Genomic DNA, 19,733 nt, shown 5'->3' with positions numbered 1-19,733 from the left:
ATTAAAAGTAAAAATATAAATGAGTTGTTGCTTTCAAATTATAACAAACCAAAATTTATCTATTTTAATGACACAAATGATATAACAAAAAATATAATCTAAATTATTATCATTTTAATGACACCAACCCTAATTATTATCATAGAAAAAAAAATTAATTTTGGGTATAATTGGGATAATGAAAAGGTTTTGCCAAAATCTTATATTTTATTTATATATAGTATAGATATATTCGATCTAGTTTGTTACACTTTTTAAAGCATAAAGGAAAAAACCGGACATATATTCATATTGTGTTTGTTACATTTTTTTTTTTTTTACTTTTGAATTCACTCCCATCAATTATCTTCTTTAAAGGACAAAAGATACGGAAAAAGTTGATATATCGTGGACAATAATGATTAAGTTTGTTAGACTTTTTTTTAATATTTGAATTTATTATTATCTATTTGTTATATATGTTATTTTTATTTTAATGGTAATTTGGGAAAGAGAAAGAGCCAACCCAAAAAGGCTAAAGGGGGCTATTTTCTTTATATATACTAGCGAAAAGACGGACACTTTGCGCCAACGTTTGAAAATTATGAACGATGTTTTTTTATGAAATTTTAATTTTGATTAAAAGTAAAAATATAAATGTTTTTTGCTTTCAAATTATAACAAATCAAACTACAATGATTATATATTTCAATGTAAACAACAACGTAATAAAAAAAATATAATCTAAATTCTTATTATTTTAAAGACACCAACAACAATCTTTAGTATAGAAAAAGTTGTTGTTAAGGGTATAATTGAGATAATGAAAAAGTAAGTATAGATACACTCATCTAGTTTGTTACACTTTTTAAATTTTTTTTTTTGATAAGCAAGGAACGTAGACAGACATCAAGAGGCATCATCGACATCACAACTAGGTTGGCACCCCGAGATACCTCCATCCTATGCCGCCATGCTCTATAAATTTTATTAAAAAAGGGGGAAAAATAATTACAAAAGGAGGGGGGACTAGACCAAAACCCTCAAAAAACAAAAAGAGAAGGAAATAGAAAATAAACAGAAGAAACAAATAAAAAGCAACCAAAAAACAGATCATGAGAATCTGTAATTTGGAAGTCCACATCTATCCCTATAGAAATCAATCCTTAAATCAATAGGAAGAGTGTCTAGCCAGACTACACCAACACTGGAGTGACCCATAGTAGCCAACCTATCTGCGCAGCTGTTTCCTCTAATATTCCAATAGAGACAATTCATTGATCAGTGGATTTATTGTCACCCAGTTTGTTACACTTTTTAAATGGTAGAGGAAAAAAATGGACATTTGTGTTTGTTACACTTTTATTTTAATATTTAAATTTATTCTTATCTATTTGTTACATGTGTAATTTGTATTAAAAATTGATGAAATTTTTGGAAAGAGAAAAAGTCAGCCCAAAAATGCTGAAAGGGGTTGTTTTCTTTGTATATAGTATATAGATTATAGATTATAGATTATAGATAATTAAATTGATAGTATTATTAAAAACTATTCATTTTTCAAAAAGGTGTTAACGCTGATTGGAAAAATTGGGTGGTCTTGCATGACAATCCGGCGGTGGAGGTTGATGATATTTGGGAAATAGGTAACATAACTAATGTCAATTTATTACTTGCACGATCAAACCAGAAATCGTAGAACATATTTGTGCAATTGTTTCTTAGAAAAGTTTGAATGTTCATATTGTTGCTAGGTTTGAATGTAGATGAAGATGAATTTAACTGTCAATTTTGACAGTTTTCAAAAGGATTTCAGGATTGAAAAGATAAAAAAATTAACGATGAAAACAAACAACTAAAATAAAAAACATTTCAATTGAATTAATTGTAAACAGGTACATCAAATCACACATTCATTTTTTGTTTCTTTTTTCTCGCTTTGACTTAGGTACTTTTAGCGAAAGATTTTGTATTCTTGATTTGTGACCTCTATTTCCTATGAAAAACTATTATATATACCCATAAGAAGTAACTGAAAATAACAGTCATAAAACTACAAGTCTTCAACACATATCTAAGATGCTTCCACATGTCTTCGACCATTGATCTTGCCTCTTTGTAGACAATTTGAATTTCTTTTGTCAAAACTGAATTGTTTTGAAATGTCCATTATGACAAAACTATCACATTCTGTCGAAGTAACTTCACCAAGAATAAAATTCATATTCAACATGAAAGTTTCCCTGTCGAAAACAAACATAAAAAATATAGGCTAACAAATTGCCCCCCCCCCCCCCCCCCCCAAATGTCATTTTCGATTGAATTTTTAATGAAATAGAAAAGTGAGATTTTTGAAAACTTTTCCATATTCCCAAGATATAGTGTTGATGTCATCATCACATTGGCTATTTTCAAACATGTCTTTTCAACACACATTCAACATAAAAAGCTCATTATGGCGCCACTTTCTCATAAAGTTAGTGTGCCATGACTCCTTTCTGAACTTCCCAACTATAATTTAGTGCTTCAACATGCAAATGCTGATTCCAGAGATCGACCAAGTGGAAAATAATCATATGGCGAAAACTCAAATGTTTCTTCGCTCTCTTTCTTTAGAACCATATAAAACCTTTCTCTCCCCCCTTCTTTCTTCTCTTTCACACGACCTCTTTCTTTTATCTGCGTAGAAAAGCTCCTAACTTCTTTTTTTTTTTATACAGAAAACTAAAGATCCTTCAAAAATCCAAACTTTCTTTCGAATCTTCATCAAATCAATGACTTCATCTTCCTCCAAATCTGTTACAGTTCCAATGGTTGCAAGGTTGGACTTTCCTCTCACAAAAGGAAACCAAAGCTTCACACCAAATCCTTCAAAGGCAGTAGAAGAATAAAAAATCTAGAATTCTCAAGTATTGATCTCCTTCTCTATCTCAAACAACATGCATTCATTCTTAGGCCCTCTTCCACATTCTGCCTGTTTTATCTTGGTTTTTCGGGTGTCAAACATTGATTAAGTTTGAACCTTTTTAACCTTTGATATCTCATTTTTTCTTGGGAAGGGAAAAATAAGAAAAACCCTTGAGAATCGAGGTCCGGGAGTTGTTTTCGCTACGGGAAGGTGTTAGGCACCCATAACAACTATAGTATCCTATATGAACCGTCTTTATTTTCTACGCGCGCGCTTTATTTTTAAATGCTATTTGAAAGATATTATTTACACCTAAGGGTTTGCTAAGTCAAGAATTGGAGGGAGAAGAAGATGTTTGAATTTTTGTTTTATTGGACTTGGAGAAGTTTTGACTTCTTGCCTACATACCCTTTTAAGGGATCAAACTCCATGTAGTTCTCTTCCAAAAAATGTTTTTGTTTTTGTTGGTTGATTTTAATTTTGAAAATGGAATTTTGAAGAATAAAGAGAGAAGCCTCAAGCGCATAAGATTTGAAAAATGTGAGGTGGAATTAGTTATTTTGCAAAAAAAAAGAGTCTAAATATGATTAAAATTCATTAAAGTTTTTTGCTTAAGAAAATAAAGGGAAATTCAATGGGATTTTGATCCCAAGGTTTCTTTGGAAAATTATTTGAGTGAAGTTGTTCATGTTTTTTGGAAAAGAGGATTTTCCTAAGTATTGTGATTCCTAAACATACATCTAAAGCATACATTCCCTAAGCATACATCTAAAGTATCCATGTGATGTGTGTGCATGTGTCGGTGCTTGTGTCGGTGTACATCATTAGAGTCCATTGTCCTTTACATATGCCCTAGTTTACATTCTATGGTCTTGCAAGAAATTAAAAGCATAAGGTAAAGTACAAAAATCCCTAAGTTTTTACATGCTAAGTCTTGGCATGAAAATTAAAGTGCAAGAAATAAAACTAAAGCTAAAGAATGAAATATGCTTATGGAATGTATGAGACATGAAATGAAAGGGGTTAGTAGCACCAAATATAATGAAGAAACAATAAGGCAAGAAAATACTAAACAAAGGCAAGAACACAAAGATAAAGTGTTAAAGCATACTAGAAATTAATCACAATGCTTCAAAATACACATTACTCACAATTTCCCCATTATGACAATTTTAAAATGAGTTTCAATGCAGCCAAGATGTGAGAATTAGAGGTTCATGCTCAAGTTACAAAATTGTGATTCATCTCTAGATATATTTAACATTTTATTTTCTCAAACAATCATTAATTTGCCTTGTAAAGCAAGTAACTAATCACACATATTCACATACAGAAAGAAACACATCCAAACAGTGACAAATCCATCACCAATTCACACATCACAAATCACAAACATACACCAAAAATTGACATCAAAATTATGCTCATTTTCACAAGTTTTTAACATAAAATTCAAGAAATAAAGTAAAACACAACACATTATTTTTTATCCATTTTTAACATGTCAAAAATATCCTAAGAAACAAGTCTCAAGTGTCAAAAATAGTTGCAAAAGAGTTCACAAGGTCTTTAGAAGTTTTTAACAAGATTTTTAACAAAAATGTAAAAAGAATTGAATTAACAAAGAACAAATTATTTTCATGTATTTTCATCAATATTAATATGTAAAACACATCAAAATTCATTGAAAATAACAAGAAAATATTGAACAAATTTTTTAGGAATTTTTATCAAAGTTTTTAGGCAAACAGTGGTGCAAACAGCAAGAAACAGTGTGAGAATAACACAACCATAGCAAGAAAACGAAATCCAGTCAAACAAAGGCCCAGGCCCAAGATCCTGTATGGATCTGGACTATCCAAACGCGTCAGGAGCGTTGGATTGATCCAGATCCTCCTAACCCTAGATCTAACGGTGACGAGGCAACCTAGAGGCTTATATAAGCCTCTCTCCAACGTTTCCTTCATTTTCCCTTCTCCTTTCTCTCTATAACTTCTCTCCTAGTGAGAGAAGCTCTGCAATCTCTCTTCTTCTCCGATCACCTTCACCGCCGGTTTCTGGAATGAAACGGCTGGAGAAGATGAAGATTCATCGGAATCTTCATCGTCACCGCCGTGAATTCCAGATTCCGGCGAGACCTTGACAACTCCGATCTACATGGATCTAAACCCTAACTTGCTCTATTTTTCATGCTGATTACGAATATGAACTTAGATTTACAAAATAAACGGTGAATCTTCGTAGATCTACATTTTAGGGTTCGGTTTTCAAATCTTTTTCAATCTTTTTCAATCTTTGAAAGAACAAGTCTTAGAACTTGTTAATCTGCTTCGATTCACCGTTTATTTGTGTTAATAGACCTTTGTTGAGCTTTTGCAATGAAAAAGAAGAAGTTTTTGTGAAGTTACCTGAGTTAATCAGAGATTCGAACAAAGATTTTGCTAGAGAACTTCGTAACTGCTTCTGATTCTTCTGGTAAGTTTGAACCGAAAATAAATCGGTGTTCTTCTCTTCTTCTTCTTCACTGGTTCAAAACTTGCTTCGATTCTTTCTTCTTCTCACTTCTCTCACTGTGATCGTACAAATTCGTTGAATTTGTGCTTGAATTGCAGTTATTCCAGTTCGATGATGAAGATTCACCTTCGAATCTCTGAGAACTGCAATGAATTTGCTTCAATTCGATTCAATTTTTGGTTCTGGAAATTTAGGGTTTGATGAATATTCTTGGTGATTTTCTGGAACGGTTAGGGTTTTGATCTAACTGAGTGGAGAGAGAAAACTTCTTTCTGTTTCTGTGATTTGATGAGTTGGCGTGTAATGAATGGTGTTGTTGGCACTGTGCATTGATGATGTGTCGTATTTATAGCTGACATGTGTGATATCTGAACCAATAGCTTGCTGACACCTGTACTTGACTTGTTTGGCTCGGCCTTGGACTAATTTTGGACTTGGGACCTTTTTGCAATTTTTGAAAGTTAAGGGACCAATCTGCAATTAACAAATAATGAACTGGACTGCAATTTTTTTAAGACTAAAGGACTAAAATGTAAATTGAAAAAGACTTTAAAAGGAAAATAAAATGGAAGAAAAGGACTAAAGTGCAATTTTTTAAAATCTTGAAGGACTGAAATGCAAATAATAATAAAATTGGAATAAAATTGGTAAATGGGAAAAAACGTAAAGTGAAACCAATAAAAAACACAAAATGGACTAAAATGAACCAATTACATAAATGAGGTACTTCAAAGTAACCTCTCTCTGTCAAAATTTTGTGTGAAATGACCAAAACGCCCCTAGGGACTAAAATGACTCAAAATGACTCAAACGCAATTTTAAAATGGTTTTTAACAGGGAATTAAAGCAAGAGTTTATACAAGCAAATTAAAAAGACTCAGAGACAATTTTTAGGGACTAAAAAGAGTTTTAACACAGGAAATGACCAAAATGCCCTTAAGGACTAAATTGGCCCAAAATGACTCAGATGCAATCTTTGAAATTGATTTTAACATGGAATTGAAACAAGGATTTATACAAACAAATTGAAAGAAACTTAGAAACAAATTTCAAGGACTAGAATGAATTTGAATGCAGGAAATGACTAAAATACCCTTTTTCATGAATTTTGCAAATAACATTGAAATGAAATGCAGAGAAATATGCAATTGATCAGAGACAATCTTCAAATAACTTGGAATGCAAGAAAGACCCTTTGGATGGTTTAAAATGCAAGAAAACATAGACAAGGTCACAATTGAAAATTTTTCAAAACAAAGACAGTAAAACATGCAGCTAAAGCATAGTAAAATATCAGGGTAAACAATATCAAATTGGCAATCTCTCAAGAGTAATAGACACATATCAGAGATGGAAAAATATTTTGAGCAAGTATTTTTAGGTCCAAAATTAGGGTATAACAGCTGCCCCTATTTAAGTTTCTTTGTCCGGAGAGTCAAGGGACGAAGTCTTTGATTTGACGGGACGAAGATACTTAAATATTAACATTTGCACTGTTTTTGGACATAAAAATACGCTCTCATATTTGCAAAACATGAATGCCATGCAACATTTTGATTATGAATGCGAGACAAACAACTGGAATCTACAGAGCATGTCATATCACTGGGGATCTAGGTAGACATTGACAGGGTAGACAAACCAGGGGATAAAAGGTAGGTACAAGCTGTTCTTTGGATCGAACTAGCCACTTGACCATGTAATACAAACAGAAGGTGAGTACAAGCTATTCTTTGGATCGAACTCGCTGCTTGACTGGGAATAGAAATACAAGACAGGTACAAGCTGTTCTTTGGATCGAACTTGTCACTTGACCAGGAACATATACATATAGGCAGATACAAGCTGTTCTTTGGATCGAACTCGCTACTTGATCAAAAGCACAGACAGATAGGCAGGTACAAACTGTTCTTTGGATCGAACTTGCTGTTTGACCTGGAGACATAGACAAAAGGCTGATACAAGCTGTTCTTTGGATCGAACTCGCTGCTTGATCAATATCACAACATGCAGGCAGGTGCAAACTGTTCTTCGGATCGAACTTGTCGTTTGACCGATAACAAAACATAAGCAGGGTACAAACTGTTCTTTGGATCGAACTTGTCGTTTGACTGATAACAAAACATAAGCAGGGTACAAACTGTTCTTTGGATCGAACTTGTCGTTTGACCGAAAACATAGGCCTATAAGCAGGTACAAGCTGTTCTTTGGATCGAACTAATCACTTGACCAATAACAAGACATACAACAAGATACATTGAAAGTTTGAATCAAGATGCAAATTGAGGGTAGACTGACATTAACTTAATTTGGAGATAGACGTGACCATTATTGTTGGCCCAAAAGCAAATTGAGAGTGGATTAGCATTGATTTGAATTGAATTGAAAGTTGACATTGAAAGAGACATTGAAAGTTGAAAATAATCAGAGACATAGACATATATATGGTATTGAATTGAGAGTTTAACAGAGACATAGACATAGGCATTGAATTGAGGGTTGAAATTGAATTGATTTGGAAGTTGAGATTGAGTTGAATTGAAATCGAGATTGGAAATGCAACATGTATGTATGGTATAACAAGATCATTAAATGTATGAGCACATAAAATGCATGATTATGCATGTATGAATGCTTGGAAATGCTTGATTGGTTTATAGTTTGGCATGAAAGCTTCACAGAGACAGACAAAACATTGGAAGATTGGGCACGTAGTGGCTCGTACTATAACATATACACAGGAATCCTCTTTGGAGAGACCGTCGCTGAGAGACGTATCAAAACCATGGCTGAGGGCAATATCTCACATTACATATACAAAACTTGCAAAAGAGGGAACCTTGGAAGATTCCTTGATACAGGTTGCCATTGCTAGGCGTATCAGTGCTGGGTAAACATTGGATGTTCGCATCTGTGGTCAATGCTTTTCCTATCATTTTTCATTCTTTCTTTTTCATTCTTTCATTTTTCAATCCCATTTTTGCCTGAACCGCCCTTTCGGGTTTTCGATTCACCGGGAATAATTTCTTTTCATTGCCCCATTTTTGCCTGAATTGCCTTCATAGGTTGTCAATCAGCGGGGTGCTCATTTTTGCCTAAGCCGCCCTTTCGGGTTCTCGACTTAGCGAGCTTTTTCATTTTCATTTTCAGTTTTTCACTTTCATTCTGTTTTTTCATTCTTGCCATTGACCACAGATCATCCTGGGGAACAACCTGCTTGTAACATGTATTGAAATAGACATTGACACTCATTTATTCATGCATGTTTCATTGGAATGTACCCTGTTGCTCAGGTTTGCTTTCAAAATAGACAGAAAAAAGATTTTTCAATTTTCAAAGATGTTTGTTTCAGACATTGACATTATCAAAATAGAAAGAAAATATTTTGTACATAGCATTGAAAATAGAAAGAAAGTAGAGTTTCAAACAACAGCACAGGCTCAAATTGATGTAGTAGAGTGGAAGTCAGCCAAAGACATAACTCCACGGATTTACAAAGCTTGGAAAATGGTAATTTTATTGGTTGGTGGTACATTGAACACGATGACCGCTAAATTTCATAGAAATGTTGAATTCACAAGTACAGAAACTTCTGATGAAGACGATCATTGACAGCTGCAGATGCCCCAAGGGGTGATGGTGATTTGCCAGATATAGTTACTTGTCTTTCATTATCAATCTCATTTTTGCATGAACCGCCCTTTTGGGTTTTCGGCTCATCGAGACGCTCATTTTTGCCTGAGTTGCGTACAATCTCAGCGAGCTTTTTCATATTATTTTTTTTGTCCCTAACTTTTGCCTGGATTGCCCTTTAGGGTTTTCGATCCACCGGGAAGCGCATTTTTGCCTAGGCCGCCCTTTCGGGTTTTCGACCTACCACGCTGTTCTTTTCATATTTTTAGACAAAGTATTTCTTGACTATATCGCATTTACAGGATTCGGAAGTTCAACACCATCCACGTGTGTAAGGATCAAAGCACCACCAGAGAAAGCCTTCTTGACAACATAAGGTCCTTCATAGTTAGGTGTCCACTTGCCCCTTGGGTCAGGTTGCTGGCTTATCCTTCTTTTCAATACAAGCTCGCCTTCCTTGAATTCTCGAGGTCGGACTTTTTTGTCAAAAGCATTCTTCATTCGCACTTGATACAACTGTCCATGAGCCATAGCATCCATACGATTCTCTTCAATCAAATTCAACTGATCATACCGACTTTGACACCATTCAGCCTCAGTTAATTTTGCTTCCATGATCACTCGAAGAGACGGAATTTCCACTTCCAGAGGGAGAACTGCTTCCATACCATATACCAGAGAGAAAGGAGTTGCCCTGGTTGAACTACGCACTGTAGTACGGTAACCATGCAAGGCAAAAGGGAGCATCTCATGCCAGTCTTTGTAAGTAGTGACCATTTTCTGAACAATCTTCTTGACATTCTTGTTAGCGGCCTCAACTGCACCATTCATCTGAGGTCTATAAGGAGAAGAGTTGTGATGTTCAATTTTGAATTCTTCACATAAAACTTGCATCATGCTATTGTTCAGATTGGAACCATTGTCAGTGATGATTTTGTTAGGAACACCATATCGACAGATGATGTTATTCTTGATAAACTTCACCACCACTTGCTTGGTTACATTGGCATAGGAAGCAGCTTCAACCCACTTAGTGAAATAATCAATTGCCACTAAAATTAAACGATGCCCGTTGGAAGCTTTTGGTTCAATTCTTCCGATCATGTCAATGCCCCACATAGAGAAAGGCCATGGGGAAGAGATAACATTGAGGGCGTGTGGAGGCACATGAATCTTGTCAGCATAGATTTGACATTTGTGGCATCTCTTGGCATGTCTGTAGCAGTCACGCTCCATAGTCATCTAGTAATAGCCGGCTCTTAACAGTTTCCTTGACATAGTGTGACCTGTAGCATGGGTCCCAAAAGTGCCGTCATGTACATCGTGCATCAATTTCTCAGCTTCTTGTTCATCAACACATCTCAACAAGACCATGTCATAGTTCCTCTTGTATAGGATTTCTCCGTCCAGAAGGAATCTACTAGCCCATCTCCTTAGGGTCTTTTTATCCCTGTTGGAAGTACCAGGTGGATATTCATGATTCTGCAAGAACTGTTTGATATTATAGTACCAAGGTTTTCTATCATTCACACCTTCATCAGCCTGATCGGGCATATTTTCAATGGTGAACACATGAGCGGGTCTATCCAGACGCTGCACCTTGATTATGGGCACGTCATTCTAGTGATTCACACGAAACATGGAAGACAAAGTAGCAAGAGCATCAACCATCTGGTTTTCATCCCGAGGAATATGGTGCAGCTCAACCTTTGTAAAGTATGTTAACAGACGTCTTGCATAGTCACGGTAAGGGATCAGCTTCTTATGATGAGTCTCCCATTCATCCTTTATCTGATTAATAACAAGTGCAGAATCTCCATAGACGTCAAGGTGCTTAATTCTCATATCAATGGCTTCTTCAACGCCCAAGATGCATGCTTCATATTCAGCCACATTGTTCGTGCATTCAAAAGTTATTCGAGTAGTGAAAGGAATGTGATGCCCTTGCGGAGTTACAATAATGGCGCCAATCCCTTTACCATAAGCATTGACAGCACCATCAAAGACTAATCCCCATTTGCTCTTGGGATCCGGCCCTTCATTGATCAGTGGTTCTTCACAGTCTTTTGCTTTCAGATACATAATCTCTTCATCAGGGAAATCAAACTTAATCGTCTGATAATCATCAAGAGGTTGACAAGCAAAATGATCATCAAGGATACTTCCTTTGATTGCTTTTTGAGCTTTATACACAATATCATATTCAGACAACAACATTTGCCAACGTGCAATCTTTCCAATAACAGCAGGCTTCTCAAAGATGTACTTGATTAGATCCATTCGGGATATTAACCAAGTTGTATGATTCACCATATAATGACGCAGGCGTTTGGCAGCCCAAGCTAAAGCACAACAAGTCTTTTCAAGCATTGTATACCGAGTCTCACAGTCGGTGAATTTCTTGCTCAGATAATAGATAGCATGTTCTTTCTTTCCAGTCTCGTCTCGTTGACTGAGCACACAACCCACAGACTCATCTAACACTGGCAGGTACATAATCAAAGGCCTTCCTTCCACTGGCGGGACAAGGATAGGTGGTTCCAACAAGTATTCTTTAATGCTATCAAAAGCTTCCTGGCATTCATCATTCCATACAACATGCTGATTTTTTCTGAGCAATTTGAAAATTGGTCCACAGGTAGTAGTCATGTGAGATATAAACCTTGAAATGTAATTCAGGCGTCCGAGGAAACCTCTGACTTGCTTTTCAGTTTGAGGGGCCGGCATCTCTCTGATGGCTCGGATTTTGTCAGGATCAACTTCAATGCCTCTTTGGCTGACAATGAAGCCTAGCAACTTTCCAGATCTTACACCGAATGTACACTTGTTGGGATTTAACCGCAGCTTGTACTTCCTCAATCTTTAAAACATCTTTTTCAAATACACAACATGTTGTTCCTCATCACTTGATTTCACAACCATGTCATCAACATATACTTCAATTTCTTTGTTAATCATATCATGAAACAAAGTAGTCATACCTCTTTGATAGGTAGCACCAGCATTTATTAAGCCGAACGGCATCACTTTATAACAGAATGTTCCCCACGGGGTGATGAAGGACGTCTTTTCTCTATCTTCAGGTGACATCCGTATCTGGTTATAGCCAGAGAAACCATCCATAAAGGAGAACACTTTGGATTGAGCAGTACTGTCAACGAGCACATCAATATGAGGCAATGGGAAGTTATCTTTTGTACTGGCTTTAATCAGATCTCTATAATCAACACACATTCGAACTTTCCTATCTTTCTTTGGTACTGGTACAATGTTGGCAATCCATTCAGGATATTCAGCTGTCATGAGGAAACCCGCATCAATTTGCTTTTGCACCTCAGCCTTAATCTTAAGAGCCATGTCTGGACGAGACCTTCTCAATTTCTGTTTGACAGGAGGGCATTCAGGTCTTGTCGGTATCCGATGTTCCACAATCTTGGGATCTAGACCCGGCATATCTTCATAGGACCATGCAAAGATATCTGGATAATCATGGAGAAGTTGAGTGATTTTCTTTTTTACTTCTGGCTCAAGTGCAGCACCAATTTTGATCTCTCGCTTGTTCTCTTCAGTACCCAGGTTGATAAGCTCAATTTCTTCCTGGTGAGGCTGAATGGCTTTTCTTTCTTGCTCAAGCAGTCGAGTGATCTCATACGGTATCTCTTCATCATCATCCTCATCTTCGGGTTCATATACAGGGAATTTAAAATTTGGAGGAACCATAGGGTCACTGTGTTCAACGGGTTTATTATGGTTCAATCTGCATAATATGATTGGGATGATTTTAGAAAAAAGTTTTTCATGCAGATTTTTGAAATTAATAAGAAAATACAGATGTTTTGGTTTTTTCTGGCATTACCATTATTTCCAAGAAAAAGGCACTAAAAAGTAAAAAAAACAAAGAGTCGCGGAAAAGACGACAACTTTTACTGATAACGGCAATGCCGAAACAAACATGCCCTTACAAAGACATCACTTTCGCCTTGGGCAGAGCGAAAGGATTGTTATTTTGAAAACAAAGAAAAGTATGAGCAACAAGACACATTACATGGAAGTATGCATGACTAAAGGAACATCAATGGCCTCCCGATTTCTCACGGTGCCTTCTGGTACAACAAACGTATGCACATAACTACTTTCAGCAGCATCTTCAGCAATAGCATTGATAAACCCAGCACTATAGAAAGTTCATGTTGAAACGCCTGAGGTCGGGGAGAACCTAAGGCCCTCTTTGCGCTTGTTCTCCAAAATTTGTATCACTTTGCCCCAGCCAGCAGCTTGCCCTTCTTGAACAGCTTTCTGGGCGTCTTTCAATGAAGCCATACTAGCACTAGCTCTCTGGGGTTCTGCACCTTCAACAGTCAATCCTTGAAATGACGTCCCTTCAGCGGACCCATTTCTCACAAACTTGAGCTTCTGATGTAGAGTGGAAGTTACTGCCCCAACTTCGTGAATCCACGGTCTTTCGAGGAGGCAACTGTAAGAGGTGTTGATGTCCATGATTTGAAAAGTGACCTGGAATGTCTCCGGTCCAATGGTAATTGGGAGATCTACTTCTCCAAGAACATCCTTACGAGATCCATCAAAAGCCTTAACCAAATAGCTGCTTCCCCTTAGAGAAATTCCACGATGACTCAACTGTCTCAGCGTAGACTCGGGCATTACATTTAAGGATGATCCAGTGTCCACCAACACATTGGATATCATGTCAGACTTGTAGTGCACTGAGATATGCAAAGCTAAGTTGTGGTGTTTTCCTGCTTCGGGGAGTTCATCGTCACCAAACCCCAAGTTATTGCAAGCAGTAATGTTACCCACTATTCCATCGAACTGATCCACGGAGACTTCATGATCAACATAGGCCTGTTCCAGTACTTTCATCAACACTTTCCTGTGAGCTTCTGAGCTCAGGAGCAAAGACAAGATGGATATCTTTGACGGAGTTTGCAGCAGCTGGTCAACAATCTTATAATCGCTCTTTTTAATAAGCCTCAAAATTTCGTCCAGATTAGACTCTTCAATAGACTGGCCCGATGGGCTGGCATTCTTGTCAACAGGAGGAGCAACTGGTGGAGTTACTGTGGCAGCATGTGTAACAACCTTCTTTTGGAACAAGAGTGGACGGACCCTTCCACTTCTCAGAGTTGTAGTTTCTTCAGCAATGTTATCAACCGCAGTTGGGGATACCAGAGGCACTTCTACCTCGTTCTCAATCATAGTTGCATCATACTTGTAAGGGATTGCCATAGTAGAGGTATAGGATACCGGGCCAGGTAGCCTGATCACCAAAGGTTCAACATTCCTTGTCTGAGGCACACTCCCAGCAGGAGAATCATGAAACACTGGCACAATCACACAAACGTCAGTGGAAATCAGATGTTTATTGTCCATTAGGCTCTGTATATCATCTTGCACCACACAACAGCCCATAGGGTTCTGAAGACACTCTGAACAGGAAGCATGATCGTGATTGAACAAGGCAGCTTGGCAGAGCTTGACATGTAGCGGTACCAAAGGAGTAGTGACATTACGGACATCTAAAGTGGGAGCCTCTCGAGGAACACGAACTCCTTCGAAAGCCTCGATCATGTAAACGGCAGCATGGTTTGGAAGTGGATTGTCAAGAACGTGAGGAACACTATTTTCAAAAGTCAACTGTCCTCTGTCTATCAGATCCTTCACGACATACTTCAGAGCATAGCAACCTTCCACATCGTGGCCTTGAGCGCCTTGATGGAATTCACATGTGAGATCCTGTCGGAACCTGGGAGGCAATGGCGTAGGTGGAGGCTTGCCTGGTCTGGTGACGTAATGTCCTTTAGCAAGTAGAGTTGGGAGCAGATCAGCATACCGCATTGGTATTGGTGGAAAATAAGTCTTGGGCCGAGGATCCTGTTGTTGCTGCTGTTGGGCAGGAGGCTGCTGTTGTACCTGTTGAGCAATGGCATTAACGGGCACTGGTCGTTGACCCGGTGGCAGAGGATATTGCTGGTAGAATGGTGGGAAGAAAGGATGTTGAGAGTACTGCATATATTGGTAGGGCAAAGGTAACTGAGCAGCATTAATAGGAACGACAGCAGCTGTAGACTGGTTACCAGATACCATCCCAACTTTGGATTCCTTTTTCTTATGGTGGTCGTTACCATACTTCTTTGGTGCGCTGGCTGAGGACTCGCCTTTTTCAAGAACAATGATACCTTCTCTGACGGCCTCCTCTAGACGAGTTCCCATAGTAACCATGTCGGAGAAATTGTTTGGTGCAGAGACTATCATTCTTTCAACATATTCCTTCTTCAAAGTTTTCAGGAATGTCTGTGTCAGTTCTTCCTCATCGAGCCGAGGAGAGACACGGGCAGCTGCCCCTCTCCATCTCTGAGCATATTCACGGAAGGTTTCATCTGACTTCTGAGACAAAGACTTAAGAGAATCCCTATTCGGCTTCAAGCGAGTGTTAAACTCATAATGATTTTCAAAATCAGCAGCGAGTTCCTCAAAAGTATGGATATTGTCTTTGCTCAAACCAGTGTACCAATCTGCCGCATCTTCCATCAAGCTATCCTGAAAGCAATGGATCATCAGCGCATCATTATCTGTGTAGTTGGCCATCTTTCGAACGTACCGAATGACATGGCTATGTGGACAAGAAGATCCATTGTATTTGTCAATATCTGGCACTTTGAATTTCTTAGGAACCTCAAATCGGGATACCAGGCATAGATCACGAGCCTTAGCTGAGACACCGTTCCCACGGTTAGCTTTGACCTCACTGAGCTCGCCCGCTAGCTCTCTCAACTGTTCTCTCATAGCCTCCATTATAGGGTCTTGTCCACGCGGAGTATCAACATCAATTATCTGTTGCACAATGTGCACAACAGGATCGGTAACAACAGTAGTCACTTGAGGCATAGAAGTATTTGTAGGAGCAAAAGTTGTTGTAGGAATAGGTCCTTGATTAGTAAAACCAGAGATACCAGCCGCAGTATTAGGAGCATAGAAAGCTGACAGTCCATAGGGACGCCCATTTGGCATGACAAAACAAGCATCAGAAGCCACAGTAGACAGTGGGATAGATGGAATCATCTTAGTAGAAGCTGGGACAGATGTGGCTGGTTGTTCTTGCGCAGCCATCAGAGTAGACATAGTGTCGTGAGCCTTAGCCAAGTCTTCTTTCATAGCAGCCAATTCAGCGCGGAGCAGAGCATTTTCTTCTTCTAAGTTAGCCATGTTTCTTCTCTTGTACAATCTTGTTTGATGAACTCTAGCTGGTTGGTGAACCTTACGTGCACGAGCCACCTTTCAGACTGCGGCGGAAAAAACCAGGAGGCAATGAGCACAAGGGAAGTCTTTTGTGACCAATGAATGCATATGATGCATGAGATGTGTAAATGCATATGCAAAAAAGACTCTTTTTGTGTTATCGAAGGGTTTTAGACAAATTAGAAATTTGTAAACATTACTAAACAAACTGAGACATCAAAACCAGACGAGACATTCAAACATCACAAGGTTTTACAATATAATTCCCTTTGAAATACTAAGCCAAGGGATAGACTTTGAAATTTAAAACAACTGGAAATAACAACAGGAAACAGAAATCCTCAAACATAGGAAGTGGAAGGACTATCCTCAGACTCAGTCTCAGACTCATAGATGCAGTATCAGGCATAGAAGTTACGGGCACCCCTAGCCCTCTTGGAATCCCTCATAAGCAACTTATCCTTTTCTTCAATTTCTCTTCTAGCTTTAGCCAACTCCTTCTTCAATGTCAAAACCTCATGAGTCTTCTGCTCATCTTTTCCATCCAAAGTCATGATCAAATTCTCAGCCTCATAGTATCTATTCCTCCACTGATGCTTCTCTCGGCTCTCCATAGCTAGATGCTCCTGATACATCTCCTGAGTAGGTAGTAGTAGAGGCAAAGGCATGGTTGGAATAGATGCAGACACATATCTCATGGCGGGGTAAGGCATGCCAATCTTTTCAGCTTGGTTTATCACCCACTGAGTATAGGCCTCATGAGCAATACCGGATCTCACACCCATATGCTTCACCTCTTTCTTTCGAAGCTTGGACCAAGCCTCTATGAAATCTGTTGGATATTTGTATGTTGGCTTCACTTTTGCCTAAAACAAATATTCACTTCAGATGTGGAACACAATGTTCCAACATCAAGAGTTGTTCTGTACGTTCTGGGCCTGACCTATGTTTACGCACGCGCTTGCTTGATTGAAGGAATCCACACCAGCATGTGTTGGTATGAGCCGTGTGCAATTATGAAGAGATCAGAACATATGTGATTTCTTAAGGAATTGATGAAATGACTTAGGAAAGTATTTTTATGTGACTTTTAATACAGCCTATTTTATAGGAGTTTCTATATCCGTCCATTGCTTAATGAAGTAGTCATTGATCCGATCTGAAGCATGATTGAAGGAATGACACGCCTTGCTTCAGTATATAAAAGGCTGCAAGACCTGAAGATATTCATTTCAAGACATTGTGCAACAAATAGAGTTTTTGTTTAGGTTTTGAGTCATACATATTGTGAGCCTTTTCGTGTATCATCTTGATACATGTTTAGGACTGTGCTTTGAGTTGTAATACTGTGCACTACTCCGAAGCTTTTAAGCAAGGAGCTAGGTAGATTGTGGACTGCATCTAAGCTTTTAAGCAAGGTTGCAAGTTGTTGTTTTTCGAGGGTAACCTCATTTGGATTGAGTCTGTAATTTGGGAATCACAGGGGATTGTGATCTGTTGTAAGGGAGTGAGATGGGATCTCAAATCTAGGAGTTCCTAGGTTGAAGTCTAGTTGGGGTAGGTCCTAGGTCTTAAGTGCAAATGTGGTTTGCTGAGAGCTTTTGAATACGGACTGCACTAGTGGATTTCCTTCCTGGCTTGGTAGCCCCCAGATGTAGGTGACGTTGCACCGAACTGGGTTAACAATTCTCTGTGCCTCTTTTCTTTCTTGTCCATTATTTGCTTTATTATGTTTGTCTTTGTTAGCTTAATGTTCTAAACATCATATACAACATCTGTGTATCTGTGTCCTGTGTTGGAACATCGTTTGGAACATCGTAAGTCTAACGTGCCAGAATAACAATTGGTATCAGAGCAAGCACCCTGCCTGTTATTGGGTGAGATCCAGAGGAGATCTATTCTGGCAATATGGAGAAAGAAGGAGGTTTCGTTAACAGACCACCATTACTAGATGGAACAAACTATGACTACTGGAAGTCACGCATGAGTGCCTATCTCAAGTCTATTGACAGCAAAACCTGGAAAGCAGTGTTAAGAGGTTGGGAACATCCAGTTGTCCTTGATAAAGATGGAAACAAAACAACCATTCTGAAACCGGAAGAGGAGTGGACTGTTCCTGAAGATGAATTGTCACTAGCAAATTCAAAGGCGTTAAATGCTCTTTTCAATGGGGTAGACAAAAATATGTTCAGACTCATCAAAAAGTGTGATGTTGCCAAAGATGCTTGGGACATCCTCAAGACAGCACATGAAGGAACCTCAAAAGTAAAGAGCTCAAGAGTTCAGCTCTTAACAACCAAATTTGAGAATCTGAAAATGCAGGAGGATGAGACCATCCAAGACTACTACATGAATGTCTTAGACATTGCAAATTCATTTGATTCTCTGGGTGAAAAGTTGTCAGATGAGAAATTGGTGAGAAAGATTCTCAGATCCCTTCCAAAGAAATTCGATATGAAGGTGATAGCTATTGAAGAATCTCAGGATGTCTCCAGTATGCAAGTGGAAGAACTCATAGGTTCTTTACAGAACTATGAGCTTGTTGTTGACAACAAAAGTGAGAAGAAAGGAAAAGGTATTGCTCTTACATCAAATGCAGCTGATAATGATGAATGGTATGAAGATGCAGAAGATGACAAAATCGCAGATGATATGGCTATGCTGGGTAGACAGTTCAACAGACTTTTGAAACAAGTCAATAGCAGAATCAGAGGCAGTGGGCAAAACATCTGATTCAACATTGACAAGCAACAAAGCAATCCAAGGTATGACAGAAATAATGACAAAAATGTTCAATACAAAGGAGTGCAATGCTTTGAATGTGGAGGTTATGGTCACATTAGAAATGAATGTGCAACCTTGCTCAAGAAATAAAAGAAAGGGATGTTGGTTTCTTGGTCTGATGATGAAGATGGTGAAAGAGATGCTGCCAAAATTGTCACTGCTTTGACTGGAAGAGTGATACCCCTGTGTAATTCTTCTGATAAAGACCTTGCTGGTAGGGAAATTGTGGTACCTGACTATGATGATACAGACATGTCTAAGCTTCTAGCAGAGCATGATGAGATTATCAACCAGCTCCAGTATAAAAGATCTAATCATTCGAGCAAAGTTGCTGATCTTAATCATAAGGTAATATCTGTCAAATCTCATCTTAACAATGCCTCACAACAAGTTATGATGATGAGTGCTGGAACTGATGTTTTTACTGAATCGTTAGATGGTCAAACAATAGAAGAACCTAATGACATAGAACATACTCATGAACCTTTGATAAATGAACATAAGATTAGTAACTATGTCCAGTCTCTAGATCAGCATGAGATAGATAAAAGTGTGAACTCAGTTGAAAAGTTAAATTTTGTAACTTCTTCCAGCACAGTGGATAAACCTGGCAAAATGTTAGAACATCCTTCAGAACCTCTCCTAACTAAGCCTGAAAAAG

At 38.1% G+C, this 19,733-nt stretch overlaps 1 protein-coding gene across 1 annotated transcript; it reads right to left on the bottom strand.

Annotated features, from left to right (window-relative positions):
- Nucleotides 1-1,092: 1,092 nt before the first annotated feature.
- Nucleotides 1,093-16,255, bottom strand: LOC146905975 (uncharacterized). Its single transcript, XM_085728693.1, has 2 exons — nucleotides 15,084-16,255; nucleotides 1,093-1,231 (listed from the first exon to the last, which is right to left on the bottom strand). Exons 1-2 carry the CDS (start codon nucleotides 16,253-16,255, stop codon nucleotides 1,093-1,095), a joined length of 1,311 nt encoding a protein of 436 aa, XP_085584819.1.
- Between the last annotated feature and the right edge of the window lie 3,478 nt (nucleotides 16,256-19,733).

The sequence above is a fragment of the Medicago sativa genome, chromosome 7 (assembly GCF_051527215.1).
Source record: "Medicago sativa cultivar Bolivia chromosome 7, Bolivia_mono, whole genome shotgun sequence".
Lineage (NCBI taxonomy): Eukaryota > Viridiplantae > Streptophyta > Magnoliopsida > Fabales > Fabaceae > Medicago > Medicago sativa.
The sequence above is the reverse complement of the archived record's forward strand: the minus strand, read 5'-3'. Positions and strand labels throughout refer to the sequence as shown.